Source organism: Engraulis encrasicolus, chromosome 15, assembly GCF_034702125.1.
Source record: "Engraulis encrasicolus isolate BLACKSEA-1 chromosome 15, IST_EnEncr_1.0, whole genome shotgun sequence".
NCBI lineage: Eukaryota > Metazoa > Chordata > Actinopteri > Clupeiformes > Engraulidae > Engraulis > Engraulis encrasicolus.
The window spans coordinates 11,827,782-11,845,148 of record NC_085871.1 but is presented as its reverse complement, the minus strand read 5'-3'; the positions used below and the strand labels follow the sequence as shown (position 1 = coordinate 11,845,148).

At 46.8% G+C, this 17,367-nt stretch overlaps 2 protein-coding genes across 2 annotated transcripts in view; one reads left to right on the top strand and one right to left on the bottom strand.

Annotated features, from left to right (window-relative positions):
- ccnd2b (cyclin D2, b) overlaps positions 1-10,087 on the bottom strand; it is a 38,736-nt gene extending 28,649 nt beyond the window's left edge. Inside the window, exons 1-3 of the mRNA XM_063217056.1 lie at positions 9,278-10,087; positions 7,937-8,152; positions 2,842-3,001 (exon numbers count right to left, since the gene is read on the bottom strand). Coding sequence (XP_063073126.1) covers positions 2,842-3,001; positions 7,937-8,152; positions 9,278-9,493 — 592 coding nt within the window. The 5' untranslated portion in view covers positions 9,494-10,087. The remainder of the gene's footprint in view (positions 1-2,841; positions 3,002-7,936; positions 8,153-9,277) is intronic.
- Positions 10,088-13,472: 3,385 nt separating this feature from the next.
- On the top strand, positions 13,473-17,133 carry LOC134464827 (uncharacterized protein K02A2.6-like). The gene is made up of 2 exons (XM_063218162.1): positions 13,473-15,777; positions 15,895-17,133. Exons 1-2 carry the CDS (start codon positions 13,473-13,475, stop codon positions 16,878-16,880), a joined length of 3,291 nt encoding a protein of 1,096 aa, XP_063074232.1. The 3' UTR covers positions 16,881-17,133.
- The last annotated feature ends 234 nt before the right edge of the window (positions 17,134-17,367 follow it).

Here is a 17,367-nt window from a genome sequence, read left to right as displayed (position 1 = left end):
CATGTGTGTGTGTGTGTGTGTGTGTGTGCATGTGTGTGTGTGTGTGTGTGTGTGTGTGTGTACATACACACACATGTCTCTGTGAGAGAGACTGAGGGAGTTCACTTTAAAACTTCAAACACGGTGCTGGTAACTTCCCACCCCATCTGAGCCAGCAGCAACACAGCAATACGGCCCCTCATGACAGATGGCCCCACATTTTTAAATTAGCCACTCTGTTACCAATCAATGACAGGGAAAGGGAGGGTGTGTGTGTGTGTGTGTGTGTGTGTGTGTGTGTGTGTGTGTGTGTGTGTGTGTGTGTGTGTGTGTGTGTGTGTGTGTGTGTGTGTGTTGTATGTGTGTGAGCATGTGTATGTGTGTGCATGCATGCGTGCATGTGTGCGTGTAAGCATGCACGCATACGCGCGCACGCATGTGTGTGTGTGTGTGTGTGTGTGTGTGTGTGTGTGTGTGTGTGTGTGTGTGTGTGTGTTTAATGTGCGGATAGGTACCTCGGCACAAAATTCGGCACTGACTAAACAAAAGTCTTCTCCATCTCCGTCTTGTTCCTCTTCCTCCCACGGCTCACAAACAGCAGCCTCTTTCCCCATCACACATTACAGACAATGCAGTGTTCATTTCAGCACTTGGAGAGTCTCTAAGTGTCAAATACAATCTAGAAAGATGATAAATCAACTCTCTAATACCTCTTTTCCACTGCCGGTTTTCTGGTAGGCCTACAGCTCGACACAGCGCCACTCGGCCGCCACTTTTTGCTTTACAATTAAGCTGTGTCATGCCTATTCGAAAAGCAAAAGTGGTGGCCGACTCGAGTCACGCTTTGTTGAGCTGTAGGCCAATCGGAAAAACCGACAGTGGAAAAGAGGCATAAGTGTTGAATTAACACTACAGAATTCACTGTGTACACTCCCTCAACCCCACTCCACTCCCCTGCACCCAGCCCAGCCCTCCCCTCTTGTGAGCCTCTGGATACAGTAACAAAGCCAGTGAGGTTGATCTGGAGGAGATGTCTATGCAGGAGCTGTACATATAAGGAAGGGTGTCTTTCCAGAAAGGCTGTCTGGAGCCTGTTGCCTGGGACTGGGCCTGGGACTGGGACTGGCTGCCATCTCTCTCTCTCTCTCTCTCTCTCTCCCCCTCTCTCCCTCTCTCTCTCTCTCTCTCTCTCTCTCTCTCTCTCTCTCTCTCTCTCTCTCTCTCTCTCTCTCTCTCTCTCTCTGCTCCAGCACTGCAGCAGAGAGTGGAGAGAGAGGTGGAGTGTGAAGGGAAGGGAAGAGAAGGGGAAGGGAAAGGGAATGCACCAACCGAGCGAGAGAAAGAAAGAGAGAGAGAGACAGAGAGACAGAGAGAGAGAGAGAGAGAGAGAGAGAGAGAGAGAGAGAGAGAGAGAGAGACAGAGAGAGAGAGAGAGAGAGAGAGAGAGAGAGAGCGAGCGTGGCCTCTATCCAGAAGAAGGAAGAGAAGAGAAAAAAAGAAAAGAGGAGAGAAGAGAAGAGGAGAAAAGAGAAGAGGAATGCACCAAGCGAGATAGAGACAGAGAGAGAGATAGAGAGTCAGAGAGACAGAAGGAGTGAGAGAGAACTACAGAAGAAGAGTGAGCTTTGCACATTGCTGCATCCAGCTGAATAAGGTCAGAGGCACAGCAGCAGCAGCAGCAGCAGCAGCAGCAGGCTGAAGCCACGGCATGACTCATACCATGGGAAAATGAGCAGTGAGAACTCCACTGGCTCACTCACCAGCAACAACAGACAGACAGACGCACTGTGCTGCAGCAGCAGACGTAGGACCGTCTACGTAATGGCAATCGAAGCAGCTGATGGAAGAGGCAGCAATAGCGAAAGAGGAGAGCGGAGGGGGGGGGGAGAGAAGGGATACACAGAACTGAAATGAAAAAAGAGCGAGTGGAAAAAATAGTTGAAAAAAGGAAAATGGACAACAGAGGTGGGTGGAGAGAGACTAGGCTTTTGTGTTGTGGGCTTTGGGAAATAAAGCAGAATTTTTGAGAAAGTAAGTGAACTTTTATTTGCTATAGTACATTTACAGCCAAAATGATTCGTGCTGACAAAAATAGAACTGGAGTAAAATGGAATAGAAGAACATATGAGGAAGGAAGGGTGTGGTGCAAAAGACTTGTGAGAAGATTCTACAAATTCCTACAGACAACAACAAAAAAAGGGCTCAGTTTCTTCAAAGTCAAGAGGAGGACCAAAAAAAGAAGACAGGACCTCTTTTCGCTGTCTGTCTGGGGTGTGTTAAAACTCGAAGCCCTGACAACAAAAAGGGTGCATTTTCTTCAAACGTCAAGAAGAGGATCAAAAGAGAAGAAAACCTTTTTGCAGGTCTTTCTAGTGTGTTAAACCCCAAAGGCCTGACAACAAAAAGGGCGCCTTTTCTTCAAAAGTCAAGAAGAGGATCAAACACAGAAAAGAAGATGGGAGATTTTTGACGCCACTTGACTGTGTCTATGTGTGTGTTCAAACTCAAAGGCTTGACTTCCTGAGCTTTGCCTTGCTTTGCCTTGCCATACCATTGCCATGTCTTCAGTGCCGTTTCAATGTATTTGGTGGCCCTAGGCAAAAAGGGACTTGGGGCCCTTTCTTCTCTTCACACTTTTGGAGATGGCGGACCCTCTCAACAAGATAGATTTCCATAGCAGTATCGCTGACATGTTTTTGGTCATTGACTTTAGGGAGGTGTTGGCGGCCACACTCACAAAGTTGTCATTGCTGTCATTTGAATACAAGCACATAACCAGGGGGGGGGGGGGGGTTGAGCTTGGGGCCCTAGGCGATTGCCTAGTTTGCCTGCCTGGTTGTGACAGGCTCAATAGACTCTTACCTGTCGCACAGAGAGCGATGAAGGTTTGTGCGTGCTTGCGGATGAGCGACAGCTTGTCCTGGGGCAGGGGCAGCTTGTGTAAGATGTGCTCGATAAAGTCGTGGGGGGTGACAGCCGCCATGTTCCACTTCAGCTTCCCCAGCACTACCAGCTCCCAGTCCTGCAGAGAGAGAGAAGGAAAGGGAGAGAGAGAGAGAGAGAGAGAGAGAGAGAGAGAGAGAGAGAGAGAGAGAGAGAGAGAGAGAGAGAGAGAGAGAGAGAGAGAGAGAGAGAGAGAGAGAGAGAGAGAGAGAGAGAGAGAGAGAGAGAGAGAGAGAGAGAGAGAGAGAGAGAGAGAGAGAGCAGTGTGTGTGTGTGTGGGGGGGGGGGGTAGAGAGGATCGGGGGCATAGAGGGAGGGAGAGGGGGAATAGAGGGAGAGAGAGAGGGAGGGAAGTGAGTTTAGAGAGACAGACGGCAAGAGAGAGGGAGAAAAAATGAAAAAAAAAACCACACGTAGGTCAAGTGACTACAATTCCAAGCCGCCACCTGTTTCCATCCCAGAGCCAAATGTTGTAATTCATATAGGAATACACTGAGCGCTACTGAGAGGCCTGGGGGACACATGCACAATGGATAAAGCCACCCAGACAACTGGCGGATCACTGCGGGGGAAAAAAGGCACGATGTGCCACGCAGTCAATGCAGTGTTATTACAAGCTTATTAACAGTGTAATATGGCTGTAATTTGAACAAAATGCACAGTACATTTCACACTTAATGCAACACATTTTAAGTGAAAGCGAAAAAGTGAAAGCCCAACTGGGAAACTCCAACTCCCATTGTCATTGTGACACAGTACTCCACAGCACACAAGTGTTCACTGCACGCTGCACACAACAAAACTGCATTTATGCCTCACCCGTGCAAGGAGGCAGCCCCTAAAGGCGCCCCAAGGGAGCAGTGCGGCAGGACGGTACCATGCTTGGGGTACCTCAGTCATGGAGGAGGATGGGGGAGAGCACTGGTTAATTACTCCCCCCACCAACCTGTCGGGTCGGGAGTCAAACCGGCAACCTTTGGGATACAATCTGACATCCTAACTGCTTACCCATGACTGCCCTATGATGGAAGGGCCAACACTATGAGCATTAAATTATGCTCTGTAGGTTTTCAATGAACCTTTTTTTCAATTCAACTTTTTTTAAAAAATTAGGATGACTTTTGAACTTGATGTTTTTGGGTGGATACACGCTAACGGTAGGACAGCATCTTCGTGCAATGTAACAAAACCGTTACAAAAATGAAGGCATTCTTCACTATGACAATACAACTTGATGATCACCATTCTCATGGTAACAAACATCTAATAGGGTTGTATCTACAGGGGTTAGCAGATTTACATCTCAACATGAGCAGAAGATTATCTGCCTAACATGAAGGACACGCAACTATCAGAGGCCAAAAAAGCAGCAGTCTCCACTTTTTTAGACTGTGTTGCTAAGCTTGCTGCCACCCGTTGAGTCACGCTCTTCAAGATCATCCCTGATTGGTGCCTCTCTAAGCTCCTTCCTGATTGGTGGACAGAATGAGTTATGCCCTGGGGCCGCAGCCAATACAATCGGCGGCCCACGCCGGGGACGTTCAAGCCGGCCGGCTTCCTTCCTGTCACGGTGTCGCAGCACGCGTTGTGTTGCTGTGCGTTGCAATGTTTGCACCATTTCGGTGGCAGCTGCGGTGAAAAGGCAGCACTGCATCAGGGCCTTCCAAGAAGAGGAAGAGCCAAACCCCACTTCAGCTGATCTCCAGCTTCCTTCTCACTTTTTTTCTCTTCTCTCTCTCTCTCTTTCTCTCTCGCTCTCTGTCTCTCGCTCTCTCTTTCTCTGTCAGTCAGCTAGTTTGATGTGTCAATCTCACTCTCTCTGTCAACTAGCTGTAAGAGTCAGCCTCTCTCTCTCTCTCTCTCTCTCTCTCTCTCTCTCTCTCTCTCTCTCTCTCTCTCTCTCTCAGCTAGCGGTATGTGCCAACCAAAAAGGGAGTGTCACCTGACAAGGGCATTTCTGCTGCCGAGAAGTTTCTCCCTAACACCATTATTTGCTGAAAGTCAGAATGAGACTGAGACTGAGACTGAGACTGAGAGAGAGAGAGAGAGAGAGAGAGAGAGAGAGAGAGAGAGAGAGAGAGAGAGAGAGAGAGAGAGAGAGAGAGAGAGAGAGAGAGAGAGAGAGAGAGAGAGAGAACGTAAGAAAGAAACCGGGGACAGTCCCTGGGAGATGTGCTCCACTAGTTGGGGACGGGCCCGGGTCTTGTCCCATGTAGGGTAGAGTATAGCGTGTCGACGTGGTTCGTTCGTTGGAGTGTGACCGATAACCGCAGTCCCCTTCAAAAAAAAATGTGGGTGCGTGTACAACACAGCATACAATGCAGTACGTGCCAAAAAGCAGGGCGATGTTAACTTCTCACCCTTAGTCATTGTCTTTCCATCTCCCTGTGTGTCTTTCCATCTCCCTCTGTCTGTCTTTCTGTCCTCTATCTCTCTCTCACTCTACCTCTCTCTCTCCCTCTCTTTCTCTCTCTCAGGTCAACCCCTAAGGAATCCCCTCCGAATTCCCCTCCAAGCGCCAGAAACAGCAGATCATACGAATGAGCAGACCCAAGGCCAAACACAGACATTGCATTGCACTGCACACACACTACACAAAAAATATGCATACACCCACACATGCACACGCAACCCACACACACATTTGCACACACACATACTACATGCATGAACACATGCACGCATGCACGCGCACGCGCACGCACACACACACACACACACACACACACACACACACACACACACACACACACACACACACACACACACACACACACACACACACACACACACACACACACATCCTCTCTCTGTACTGTATGGCTGGCCAGTTACCTCCAATCCACCACTGTCACACAACTGCTGCCTCTCTTCCTCCTTTCCTCTTACTACTCTTCCTCCTCTCCTCCCATCTTCCTCCTCTCCTCTTCCTCCTCCTCTCATCTCCCCTTCCTTCTCTCCTCTCGCTCCTCTCCTCTTCTACCTCTCCTCTCATCTCTCCTCTTCCTCTTCTCCTCTTCTCCCCTCTTCATCCTCCCCTCTTCCTTCTCCCCTCTTCCTCCTCTCCTCTTCCTCCGCTCCTCTTCCTGCTCTCCTCTCCACAAAATGCCCATGCAGTGATGCACCATGGAGTCCAGGAAAAGTCAAGGCAGTTATGCAGGCAGGCAGCTGGTGACCAGAGTGCCAGTGGAGAGGGGTAGAGCAGAGAGGGAGGGAGGATGAGGAGGAGGGAGGGGGTGGGGGGAGGGGGGGCAGGGGGGGGGACAAAGAGGATGCGGAAGTAAAACCGCTGTCTACCCTCAATGAGTCACATTGGGCCACTTTTGCAACACGACAGAGACACACACAGAGAAACAGAATGAATGAATGAATGAATGAATGAATGAATGAATGAATGAATGAATGAATGAATGAATGAATGAATGAATGAATGAATGAATGAATGAATGAATGAATGAATGCTTGGCTGAGAGTAACCCCCGCCCCCCTTCCTTGTCTTCCTCCTCATTGCCTTCCACAGATCTCCCAGATACCAAGCAAGCAAACCAACACACACACACACACAAACAAACCAAAAGGCAACATATTTATTTGTTTAGTCATTCATGCGACAGCAAGAAAAGAGGAAATGTTTATCAGATGTCGAGTGAGGCAGCAGCAGCCACACACTCGGCCAGGCTTGACTGGGCCCCGGCTGCCGGAGTCAGAGAGAGAGAGAGAGAAATAGAGAGAGAGAGAGAGAGAGAGAGAGAGAGAGAGAGAGAGAGAGAGAGAGAGAGAGAGATAGAGGGAGTCAGAGATAGTCAGAGAGAGAGAGATAGAGAGAGAGAGGGTCAGAGAGAGAGAGAGATAGAAGCTAGAGAAAGAGAAACCAAGAGAGAGAGAGAGACAGGGAGACAAATAGAGGAAGAAACCAAGAGAGGGGGGGGATAAACCGAGAGAGAGAGAGACAGAGAGAGAGAGAGGCTTGATAGAGAGAGAGAGAGAGAGAGAGAGAGAGAGAGAGAGAGAGAGAGAGAGAGAGAGAGAGAGAGAGAGAGAGAGAGAGAGAGAGAGGCCTGATAGAGAGAGAGGCCTGATGTCTCCAACAGCTGGTATTCCCCCTGCCTGCAGTCTACCCTTCTCGGGCCTGCTTGACTGAACAGAGTAGAGCCATCCATCCACCCAAGGGGGAAGAAAGCCACAAGGGCCTAACAACACAACTAAAGCCAGAGGAGATGAGAGCTCAACGGAGGGGTTGAGGTGGGGTGAGGCAGGGTGGGGTCGGGTGGGGTTGTAAGGGAAAGGGTGGGGGTTAACCAGATAAGTGAGGTGTGGTAACGATGGAAGACATGCCATCGGATATCTACTTTGGGTATTTAGGCAGTTATGCAACAGGTTATATATTTAAACCGCTCTACTTTGAATCAAACTCAACATCTCACCAGTTGTAGGCTACAGACGATGTTGCAGATGCCAGATGGAATGTCACACAACTACGTCAGCCACAACGAAAAGACTTGTGATGTCAAAAAGTATGTGTAATTTTTTTTCCACTGAAATATGTCAAAAAGTCTGTATGACAGTATATGTTTTCCACTAAAAAATATCCTTTTTTTGTTTTGCGCTGTTTGGTTTCATGATGAGCGTCATGACCTTATAGCGCAACAATGTTTTGGGGCTGAGCAGGCCTCAGATCACAGGCGCTGACTCATTTCAGCTCCCCAGCTCTCTCTCTCTCGAGTCTAAACGGAATCTTTTCTCTCTCAGTTGAATCCACACATCTACAATATTGGCCCGCCACAGGAGGGCGCAGAAGAACACCAGCAGCCCAATTGCGCACACTCCATTCCAGACTACATTTTTCCCCAATCCGCCTCAGGCATCCAATGAAACACAGATGTTCAATGATGTTTCACAAAGTGAGGGGAGTAATTGAATGGACTCTTTTTTTTGGAAGGAAAGCCACTATAAATTCAATAATTTCACTGAAACATCTTGATTATTAAAAAAATGAATTAACCCAGCAACTTACCAGGAGCTCTTGTGATGTGACTGAATTGTCTGTGTAGAGGCAGAGTTTCTCCGCAGTTAATGGTCGTGACTCTTTTAATTTCGATGCAAGAAAGAGGCAGACCGCTCCAAGAAGCTGCAAACAGCCTTTTTTCGTCTCGACCACTGCTAAATATCTATCCAAATAGTTGATTGCCAAGGGGAAAACCTCTTCCTCGCAGCTCTCTTCTTCACAAACCTACAGGGAGAGAGGTTTATGTGAGCATTGTAGGGAGATTTGCCAAGGTACAATTGCGATGTTCAAAAGAAAAATAATTGTCATAAACTGTTCAAAAACTGCAGAATGCCTCACGTCGTCAATAAAATTCATTCATTCATTACTCTTTGTAGGAAGTCCATGACACCCACGCAAAAACACCACCCCCACAAGGACCATACTTTGTTCGTCACGTTTTCAAAAAATAATTTAAAATAGAAATAAATTATGCAGACATGATTTCTTCAGCTAATATTGTTACAATACGATAGCTTTATCATTCCCGACTATTGTTATGGGTATATTTAACAATTTTAACCGAATAAACTTTGAAAAACGATTTCGCTTTCGTGTCAGAGGCGAGAAGTTACCAGTCTGCGATAGCCGACTCAACTAAAAAAATCGCTTAAAATTATTCAGACAGGGGAAAATGAACATTTCTGGTATGAAAATGAACCTCAGAGTCTGGGCAACAAAAGTAACTCGGTTTAAATGCACAATTATGAACGCATACGCGGTTATTGAACTTAAATCCCTAGCCATGCAAATAGCTTGATTGTAGGAGAGCACCCTACAGGAACTGCGTGGACTCTGCGCCTTCTAATAATTTTACAAACTTACAGTAATTGCAAAAATAACATTACAATATATATATTCGGGGATTCGTGTCTCGGCCTACTGTATCACAACAAAATGAATGGCATTAATTCATTCATAATGAGATATGACAAAAAGGCACATGTCTGCTTGTGAGGTTCATTTTTCTTTTGTAGCGTTATTGCACCAATAATGCAATCCATACGAGACATGTGAATTACTGATTAACTTCTTGTAAATAGAATTTGCATTTTACAACAGTTTATGCGCATAATGCTGAGTTCTTTCAATACACAGCCTGCTACTCAACATGTCCAAGTTGGTTTAGCCTAAGGGACACACCTTGGTTAAAAGTTTCACGGAAACGCATTACGCACAGACTACAACTGAAATGACATCAAGCAAAATTTCCCAAACTGGCAATGCCTATTCAATATCACAGTTTGACGACCGCAACGTCCCTGACATGAGAGGAACAGCACGCGAAATGTCTTGGAAAGTCCCACAAACCTCCAGCATCCAAGTGGCGACCACCCGCCTCATAAACGGCTTAATATCCTGCTGAACGTGTTTAAAGTATGGACAATGGGGTAGGAATCTCTCCTCAATAGTTAGCAGGCTTTGCAATACTCTGTCATCAAAGAAGAGATTTGGGTCCTGCTGTGCTCTGACGACTGTGTCCTTTTCGAGGCAGAGAAGCTCCATGTTGTGCTCAGGTCTCTCCATAGCGAAGACACTTTTTAAGCTTCAAAACATAGATGGCATGAGGGAGGGGAGAAATAAACGCGAGGAAAAGACTTTTGTAGCAAACATTAGTGAGACTGCAGCAGTCGCCAGTACTGTCTTGCCTCTCTATGCTAACTTTTTTCCTCTCTCTCTCTCTCCCTCCCTCGTTCTCTTCCTATACCACCGCCGTCTTTCTCTTATTTGAGCTTGTAAATGGGGAGGCTAGTCTATAGGCCTGTGACGCAAGCGGATTCACATACTGCTGCTGCGCGTTCGGTAGGCAATGGCTGACGACATGTCTTGTTCTGACTGGCGGCCACACAGCGCTATCTCCCCCCTCTTTGCCCCTCATGCACTGGAACAGCCGATTGTGGAGCATGCGACCACTTCTCTTTGTTCACCTCGCGCTTCCTGTACAGTATTCCAAGCGACCAACTTTAAGTGAATTTGGTCCGGTTGAACAGCTGTTCTGCCAAGTTTGTCACTTTATGCATTCCATGCAAAGAAAAAGTCGTTTTGAATCATTTCAACAAAAAACTTTAACTTAGTGCCGAAGGATTAGCTCTCGACCAGCCCCAGTGCAGTTTAGCACATTTATTCATTTCCGAAAACCCATTTTGCTCACTTCCACCTCACGTGCTCTCGCGCTCTGCTTCACGTGCCATGTCATGAGCACCAACTGCAGTCCAGTTTATGTACCGGTAGGCTACATTATGTAGTCTGGTCTGGTGGGAAACAGGTGTGCTAGATGGCTGTGTCTGTGACAGATAGCCCAGATCTGACCGAGGGGAAAATAAGCTACTTTGTCCCTGCCTTGGAATGCAAGTAGGGTCAGTTTTTTTGTGAATCATTTCCCACATAGACATCACACAGAGCTGGCAAGCAGACTACACACAGTTTTATAAATTTAAAAAAAATGTACCTTGGCAACATTGGTTGGCGTGATGCATGTGAAAAGGTGAAACAGTGAAAGTGCAATAGACCTTATATTGCAAGTTGTAAGAACTTAAAATGTAGCCTAATATAGCCTACTCATTAGGTTCTCATGTGCATAACTGCTGTAACAGCTATGTAATATCATGTAGGCCTAATGTTAGGCTACTACTCATGATTTCACTTTTATTTCTACTTCATACACCAATGACTGCTTAAATGTGATTGATTTGAATGTCACCTGTACCGTAGCCTATGGAACCTATGCCCATTTACCCCAAAGCAGACTTTTTTGTCAAGATACTATATAGGCCTAACATAGACTTGGGTTGACATTTTACGCAACACTATCATGTTACAAAATCCTGTAGGGCCTACTGTACCTCTTTTTGTGAACCTCTTATGATAACAGGTAGTAAACAAAATACAGGATGAAATAGGCCTAGAGGGTAGAGTAGATGAAGTAGCCTTAATAAACCGGAAAAAAAGAGTATACACCGCTGTTTCTCTTTCCTTTGAGATCCAGAGGAGAAGCATTGCATGCATATTAGGGACGTGCAATGCAGAATCATCTTGACTGTGCTGGAATTGGTGTGTGTGTGTGTGTGTGAGAGAGAGAGAGAGAGAGAGAGAGAGAGAGAGAGAGAGAGAGAGAGAGAGAGAGAGAGAGATTATTGTCCATTTCTTATTTAGGCCTACACGTTTTAGTCTAACTGCACATTGGAGACTGGTCAGACGCAATTTCAAACTTCTGTGCTAACCCTGTTACATAGATTTTTGACAATAAAGTACACTTGACTTCATTGACTTGACCACAATCCTATGAAAAGTGCAAAAAGTCTAATAACACGCACACGTGTAGGCTATATTAGGTGATTGATTTCAATGTGGTGACTCTATTATGAGATATATAAACTGATGACAGTTTGTGTTCATCAAACCTCAAGCATACTGTATGTACATTGGAAAGGTGATGTTAGTAGATGAATAGTCCAGTATACACAACACTAGCTAAGTATTGATAAACAGTTACAGACATATAACGACATACAACGAATGATAGAAGCCAGTGGGTTCACTTCCTGTACTTTATACAGTAGTAGGCACAAGACCAGAGTTGCATTAAGTTCAAGTAGAAGTACTCGTACAAATGTAATTACAACACTGGCAGTATGATAACATGCAGTTGAAATCATGTAATATCACACCACTAGTGTTGTAATTACATCTGTAAGAGTACTTCTATTTCTACTTTATACAACCCTGCCAAAGACACAGACATTGGTAGGCACAAGACAACAACTATTTAGCTTTGTAGGGCAGAGTATTTGACAAATGTGTCCTACTCATTCTTAACGTGCCTCTAAGTCTCTGTACAGTCACTGCTGCTCAGTATATGTTTGTGTAGCCAAGCTCTTTTCTTTTTTTCCCTTTCTGTAGCCATTAAAAAAGATGAATGCAGCACTGCAGTATTGAGGAAGTTGACAGAGCTGGGCGGAGAGAGGGGAAGGTAAATAGTTTCATTCAAAAAAAAATCGTGTTTTTTTTTTTTCTCTCGTCGTTCTGCAGTCACATCACTTTATTGTCACATCACGTGGGGAAAGTTCAGGCACACTGAGAGTTATTTTGTCTCCCGTGCACAAACATTCCCAACGCCACATGGGGAAATGCACACATCCTGCTGTAACTATAAAGTCACTATCAGCAATGTGTGTGTGTGTGTGTGTGTGTGTGTGTGTGTGCGCGCGCGTGCGCGTGATTGTGATTGTGTGTGTGTGCGCGTGTGCGTGATTGTGTCTGTGTGTGTGTGTGTGTGTGTGCGTGATTGTGTCTGTGTGTGTGTGTGCGTGTGTGTGTGTGTGTGTTAACATGCGTTGGTGTGAATTTTAAATGAACTTCCCTATGTCAGTTATGGCCTTCAGCAAAGGTGTGTAACCCTGCATATCTAATGTCAAACACTCAGAGAGATCACTGAGATAATCTAATAATTCTGCAGAAGAAAGGTGTGTGTGTGTGTGTATGTGTGTGTGTGTGTGTGTGTTTGTGTGTGTGTGTGTGTGTGTGTGTGTTTGTGTGTGTGTGTGTGCGTGTGCGTGTGCGTATGCGCACACACGTGCACAGAGGCAGAAAAACACACACGCACATAAGTGCACATATAAGCCTGTGCGTGTGTTGTAGTGTAGCTCGTGTGTGTAGTAGACATATGTGTGTGTGTGTTTCTCTTTGTCGTGTGTGTGTGTGCCTATGTCGTGTGTGTGTCTGTGTGTCCAATGACAACACATGTCAGCAGCTATCACCTTCTCCTGAAGTCACACAAAGGTAAAAGGGAATGCTTTAAACAGCCTGGGAAAATGTGTGGGAGCGTGAAATCACCTTGATCCAAAGATTCCTGCTGCATACCAGCTCAGTGAACCCGTGAGCAGGCAAGCCTGAGAGATGAGGCAAAGGGGTCCGGTGTCCAGGGCCCAGGGAGGGGAGGCGCTGTGGTTGGTGTTACAGGGCAGAATTGGTTTGTCATTACATTGGGGAGGGGGCTTTCAGATGACTTTGTCCCGGGGCTGTGGAAGGCTGTCAGAAGCCCTGTACCCGTGAGGGTACAGTCAGTCAGACCGTACACCACCAGGGGAGGTGCTGTGGTTGGTGTTGGGGCAGAATTGGTTTCTCATCACATTGTATTGTAGGCTATTGGGGAGGGGGCTTTTAGATTATTTTGTCCCGGTCCTGTGAAAGGCTTGTAATATTCACTCTGAATATCTTGCATTGATATGCGCTTACATACTTACCGGAACCTCTTACAGAATGTATACTGTTGCTATGTTACCTACTGTCAGTTGTTCAGTTACTCGGCTACATTGAAACCGGTCACGTCCGAGTCATGTTGTTACTGTTTATACTTTAATAAATTGTATCAGTTTGCACGCCAGTGTGCACATCCGCTTTCTTATAAGTAAGAAACATAACATGGTGTCAGAAGTGGGAGTTAAATCTGGACAAAGCCCTTGACATCGCTAGATCTCACGAACTCGCCCAAGTTCAAATTAAAACAATGAATGGCAACTCGCGCGACCAGTCAGTTCATGCCATTAGCAAGAAACCGTTGAAGGGAGCTTGGAAACCCCACCATGACAGGGCGCGAGACGGCAACAGTGTAGCACACAGACGTGATGACAACAGAGACCGAGGCAAGACGTGTGGCTCCTGTGGAAATAAACAGCATGATAGAGATAACTGCCCGGCGAAAGGAAAGCAATGTAAGATCTGTAACAAGTGGAACCACTTCGCTAAAGTTTGTCGCTCTAGGAGTAGGAAAGAAGTCCACACAGTGAGTGAAGCCAGAGCGCAACACAGTAGTGATTCAGACAGTGAGAATGGATTGTTTATCGATGCCGTGACACAGAAAAGCAGCGCTCATGACAGAGAACAAGCATTCGCTAGCCTGCTGGTCGGACCAAAACAAAGTACAGTCAAATTCAAACTGGATACCGGTGCTACTGCCAACGTCATTCCCACACGCGTCTTCGATGGCTTGGGAATACACGACGTGCTTCAACCTTCAACACGCCCTCTCTATGGGTACGGTGGTGAACAGCTCGTCGTCAGAGGCAAGTGCAACATGAAGTGTCAGTACAAAGACAAACACATGACTTTACAGCTGCATGTAGTTGACACACACGCACCACCAGTGTTAGGCTTAAGAGCATGCCTTGATTTTGGACTGATTGAACTAATCCTATCTGTGTCTAACCAACCCGAACAACCAGTAATGGAGGAGTTTGCAGATGTGTTCAAGGGAATAGGTCTGTTTCCAGGGGAATGCACCATCCACATTGACCCCGACGCTGTGCCTGTAGTCCATCCACCACGGCGCGTCCCTGTGGCACTGAGAGATCGCCTACAGAAGGAGCTACAGAGCATGGAGAGGCAAAATGTCATCACAAGAGTCACCGAGCCAACCGAATGGGTCAACTCCATGGTAGCAGCAGAAAAACCCCGCACAGGCAAGCTGAGGATATGCCTAGACCCTCGCGACTTGAACAAGGTAATCAAACGTCCACACTACCCATTACCAACACTAGATGACATCACAGCTAGGCTCACTGGAGCAAACTACTTCAGTGTGATGGACGCAAAGTCAGGCTACTGGGCTATTAAGCTCACAGAGGAGTCTTCACTGTTGACCACTTTCAACACAGTGTTTGGGCGCTACAGGTTCCTCCGTCTTCCCTTTGGCCTGAAATCAGCTCAGGATGAATTTCAGAGGAAGGTGAATGAGACCTACGAGGACCTGCAGGGCGTCATGGCAATAGTAGACGACATCCTCATCTATGGAAAGACCAAGCAGGAGCACGACGACAACCTGCGTGCAATGCTGCAACGTTCCAGAGAACGAGGGGTGAAGCTGAACCCAGAGAAGAGCATCGTCTGCGCTACAGAAGTCAGCTACTTTGGTCACCTCATCACCAAAGATGGAGTCAAGCCAGACCCTGCCAAGATCGCCGCTGTGAGAGAAATGAAGCCGCCGAAAGACAAAGGTGAGCTAGAAACCATCCTCGGCATGATAAACTATCTGGCCAAGTTTGCTCCAGGACTTGCGAGCATCAACGCACCACTACGTCACCTGTTGAAAGAGTCCAGTGAGTTCATCTGGGATACGCAGCACGAGGCAGCTTTCCAGAAGATCAAAGACCTCATCACACGCGAACCAGGTCCAGTGTTGACATACTTCGATCCCGACAAAGCACTCACACTGCAAGTCGACGCCAGCAAGTACGGCCTAGGTGCAGTATTACTACAAGACGGCAAACCCATCGGATATGCGTCGAAAGCCCTCACTGAGTGTGAAGTCAACTACGCTCAGATCGAGAAGGAGCTCTTCGCCATACTCTTTGGATGTAAACGCTTTCACCAGTACGTTTATGGTCACCACATCACCGTCGAGAGCGACCACAAGCCTCTTGAGTCGATCGTCCGCAAGCCACTCGCAGCAGCACCACCAAGACTGCAACGCATGTTCCTACAGCTGCAGAGGTACGACTTCACCATCGTCCACAAGCCAGGCAAAGACATTCCTGTAGCAGACACGCTATCCAGAAAGTCATTGGAAGACCAGGATGACAGCCTGAGTGAAGGTATGGACATGCAAGTACACCTGCTTTATGATAACTTACCTGTGAGTGATGAAAAACTTAAGTTAATCCAAACAGAGACTGACAAAGATCCACAGCTCAGACAACTGAAGAGAACAATCGCAGAGGGATGGCCTGAGCAGAGGAGAAGGTGCCCTCCGAGCATCGCTGAGTTCTGGAACCACCGAGACGAGCTCACACAGATTGACAACATCATCTTCAAAGGTGAGAAAATTCTCATTCCACTCTCACTACGCACAGACATGCTGTCACGCATACATCTTGGCCACATGGGCATGGAAAAGAGCAAGGAGAGAGCGAGAGACATTCTGTTTTGGCCAGGCATGAGCAAGCAGATAGACGAGATGATCGGGAAGTGCCTCATCTGCCTGGAGAACAGACGCTCCAACACCAAAGAGCCCATGCTGAGTCACAAGATCCCTGAGAGACCGTGGCAAACCGTTGCATCTGATCTGTTCATGTGGAACAACGACCACTACATCATCACAGTGGATTACCACAGCAGATACTTCGAGCTTGACAAGCTAACCACCACCACAGCTTCTGCAGTCATACACAAGCTCAAAGCAACATTTTCCAGACATGGAATACCAGAGACTCTCATATCCGACAACGCCCCGCAGTATAAGTGCAAGGAGTTTGAGGATTTTGCCAGCGCGTGGGAGTTTACACACACCACCACAAGCCCACACTATCCTCAGAGCAATGGCCTCGCTGAGAAAGCAGTGCAAATCGCAAAGACTCTGATGAACAAGGCCAAAGCTGACAAGCGAGATCCCTACTTGAGCCTGCTCGAGTACCGCAACACACCTGTGGACAACCTCGCATCGCCAGCTCAACTGCTCATGAGTCGTCGCCTAAGGTCAGTAATTCCAACCACGCACACTCAACTTCAGCCGAAGGTCATCAGCCAAGCACAAGTCCACAGTCGACGAGTACATCAGCAACAACAGCAGAAGAAGTACTACGACAGAACGGCCAAGCATCTTCCACCACTGCATGAAGGTCAACGCATCCGTTTCCAGGAACACGGACACTGGAAGCCTGCGGTAGTCATCAGACCAGCCGACACAGATCGTTCCTACCACATCCGTGCTGCTGAAGGTCAGGAGTACAGGAGAAACCGGCGACATCTCCTGCACACCAAGGAAGATCATCACACCCACACTGACGAGCATACACTAGACACTGCACAGCACACAGAAGCCAACCCGTTACCTACCACAGCAGAGACAGCCCCTGCCTGCACTGTCTACAAGACAAGGTCTGGACGAGTCAGCAAGCCCAGAAATGTTTTGGACTTGTGATCGACAAGGGTGCACGCCGAACGCTGCCCTTACACACAAACACACACACATACACACTATTCACTTGTGATCGACAAGGGTGCACGCCGAACGCTGCCCTTACAACCAGACACACACACGCATGCACACACGAAAGAAAGAAAGGGTGAACGCCGAACGCTGCCCTGATGAAAAAAAAAAAAAAAAAACACTTTGCATTACACACTGATATGAAGAACAAGAGAGGACTTGAACACTTTGTGCAATGGACACTGAGAAAAAAAAAAAAGAACTTTCATAACACTGTCAATGATACTTGTGATTAATGAGTAATATGTTTCCGAATTTAATTGTTACCATAAATGCACATGGGTATTTTTAAGTTTAACATTGGTTATGTGCAGTAAGTTATTTACCTTATTTATTAATGCTATAATATAGAATGTTGATATCACCAGTATTTTGATACTTCTTGTAATGATATTTACAGATGTCTTCAGTAAGAAAA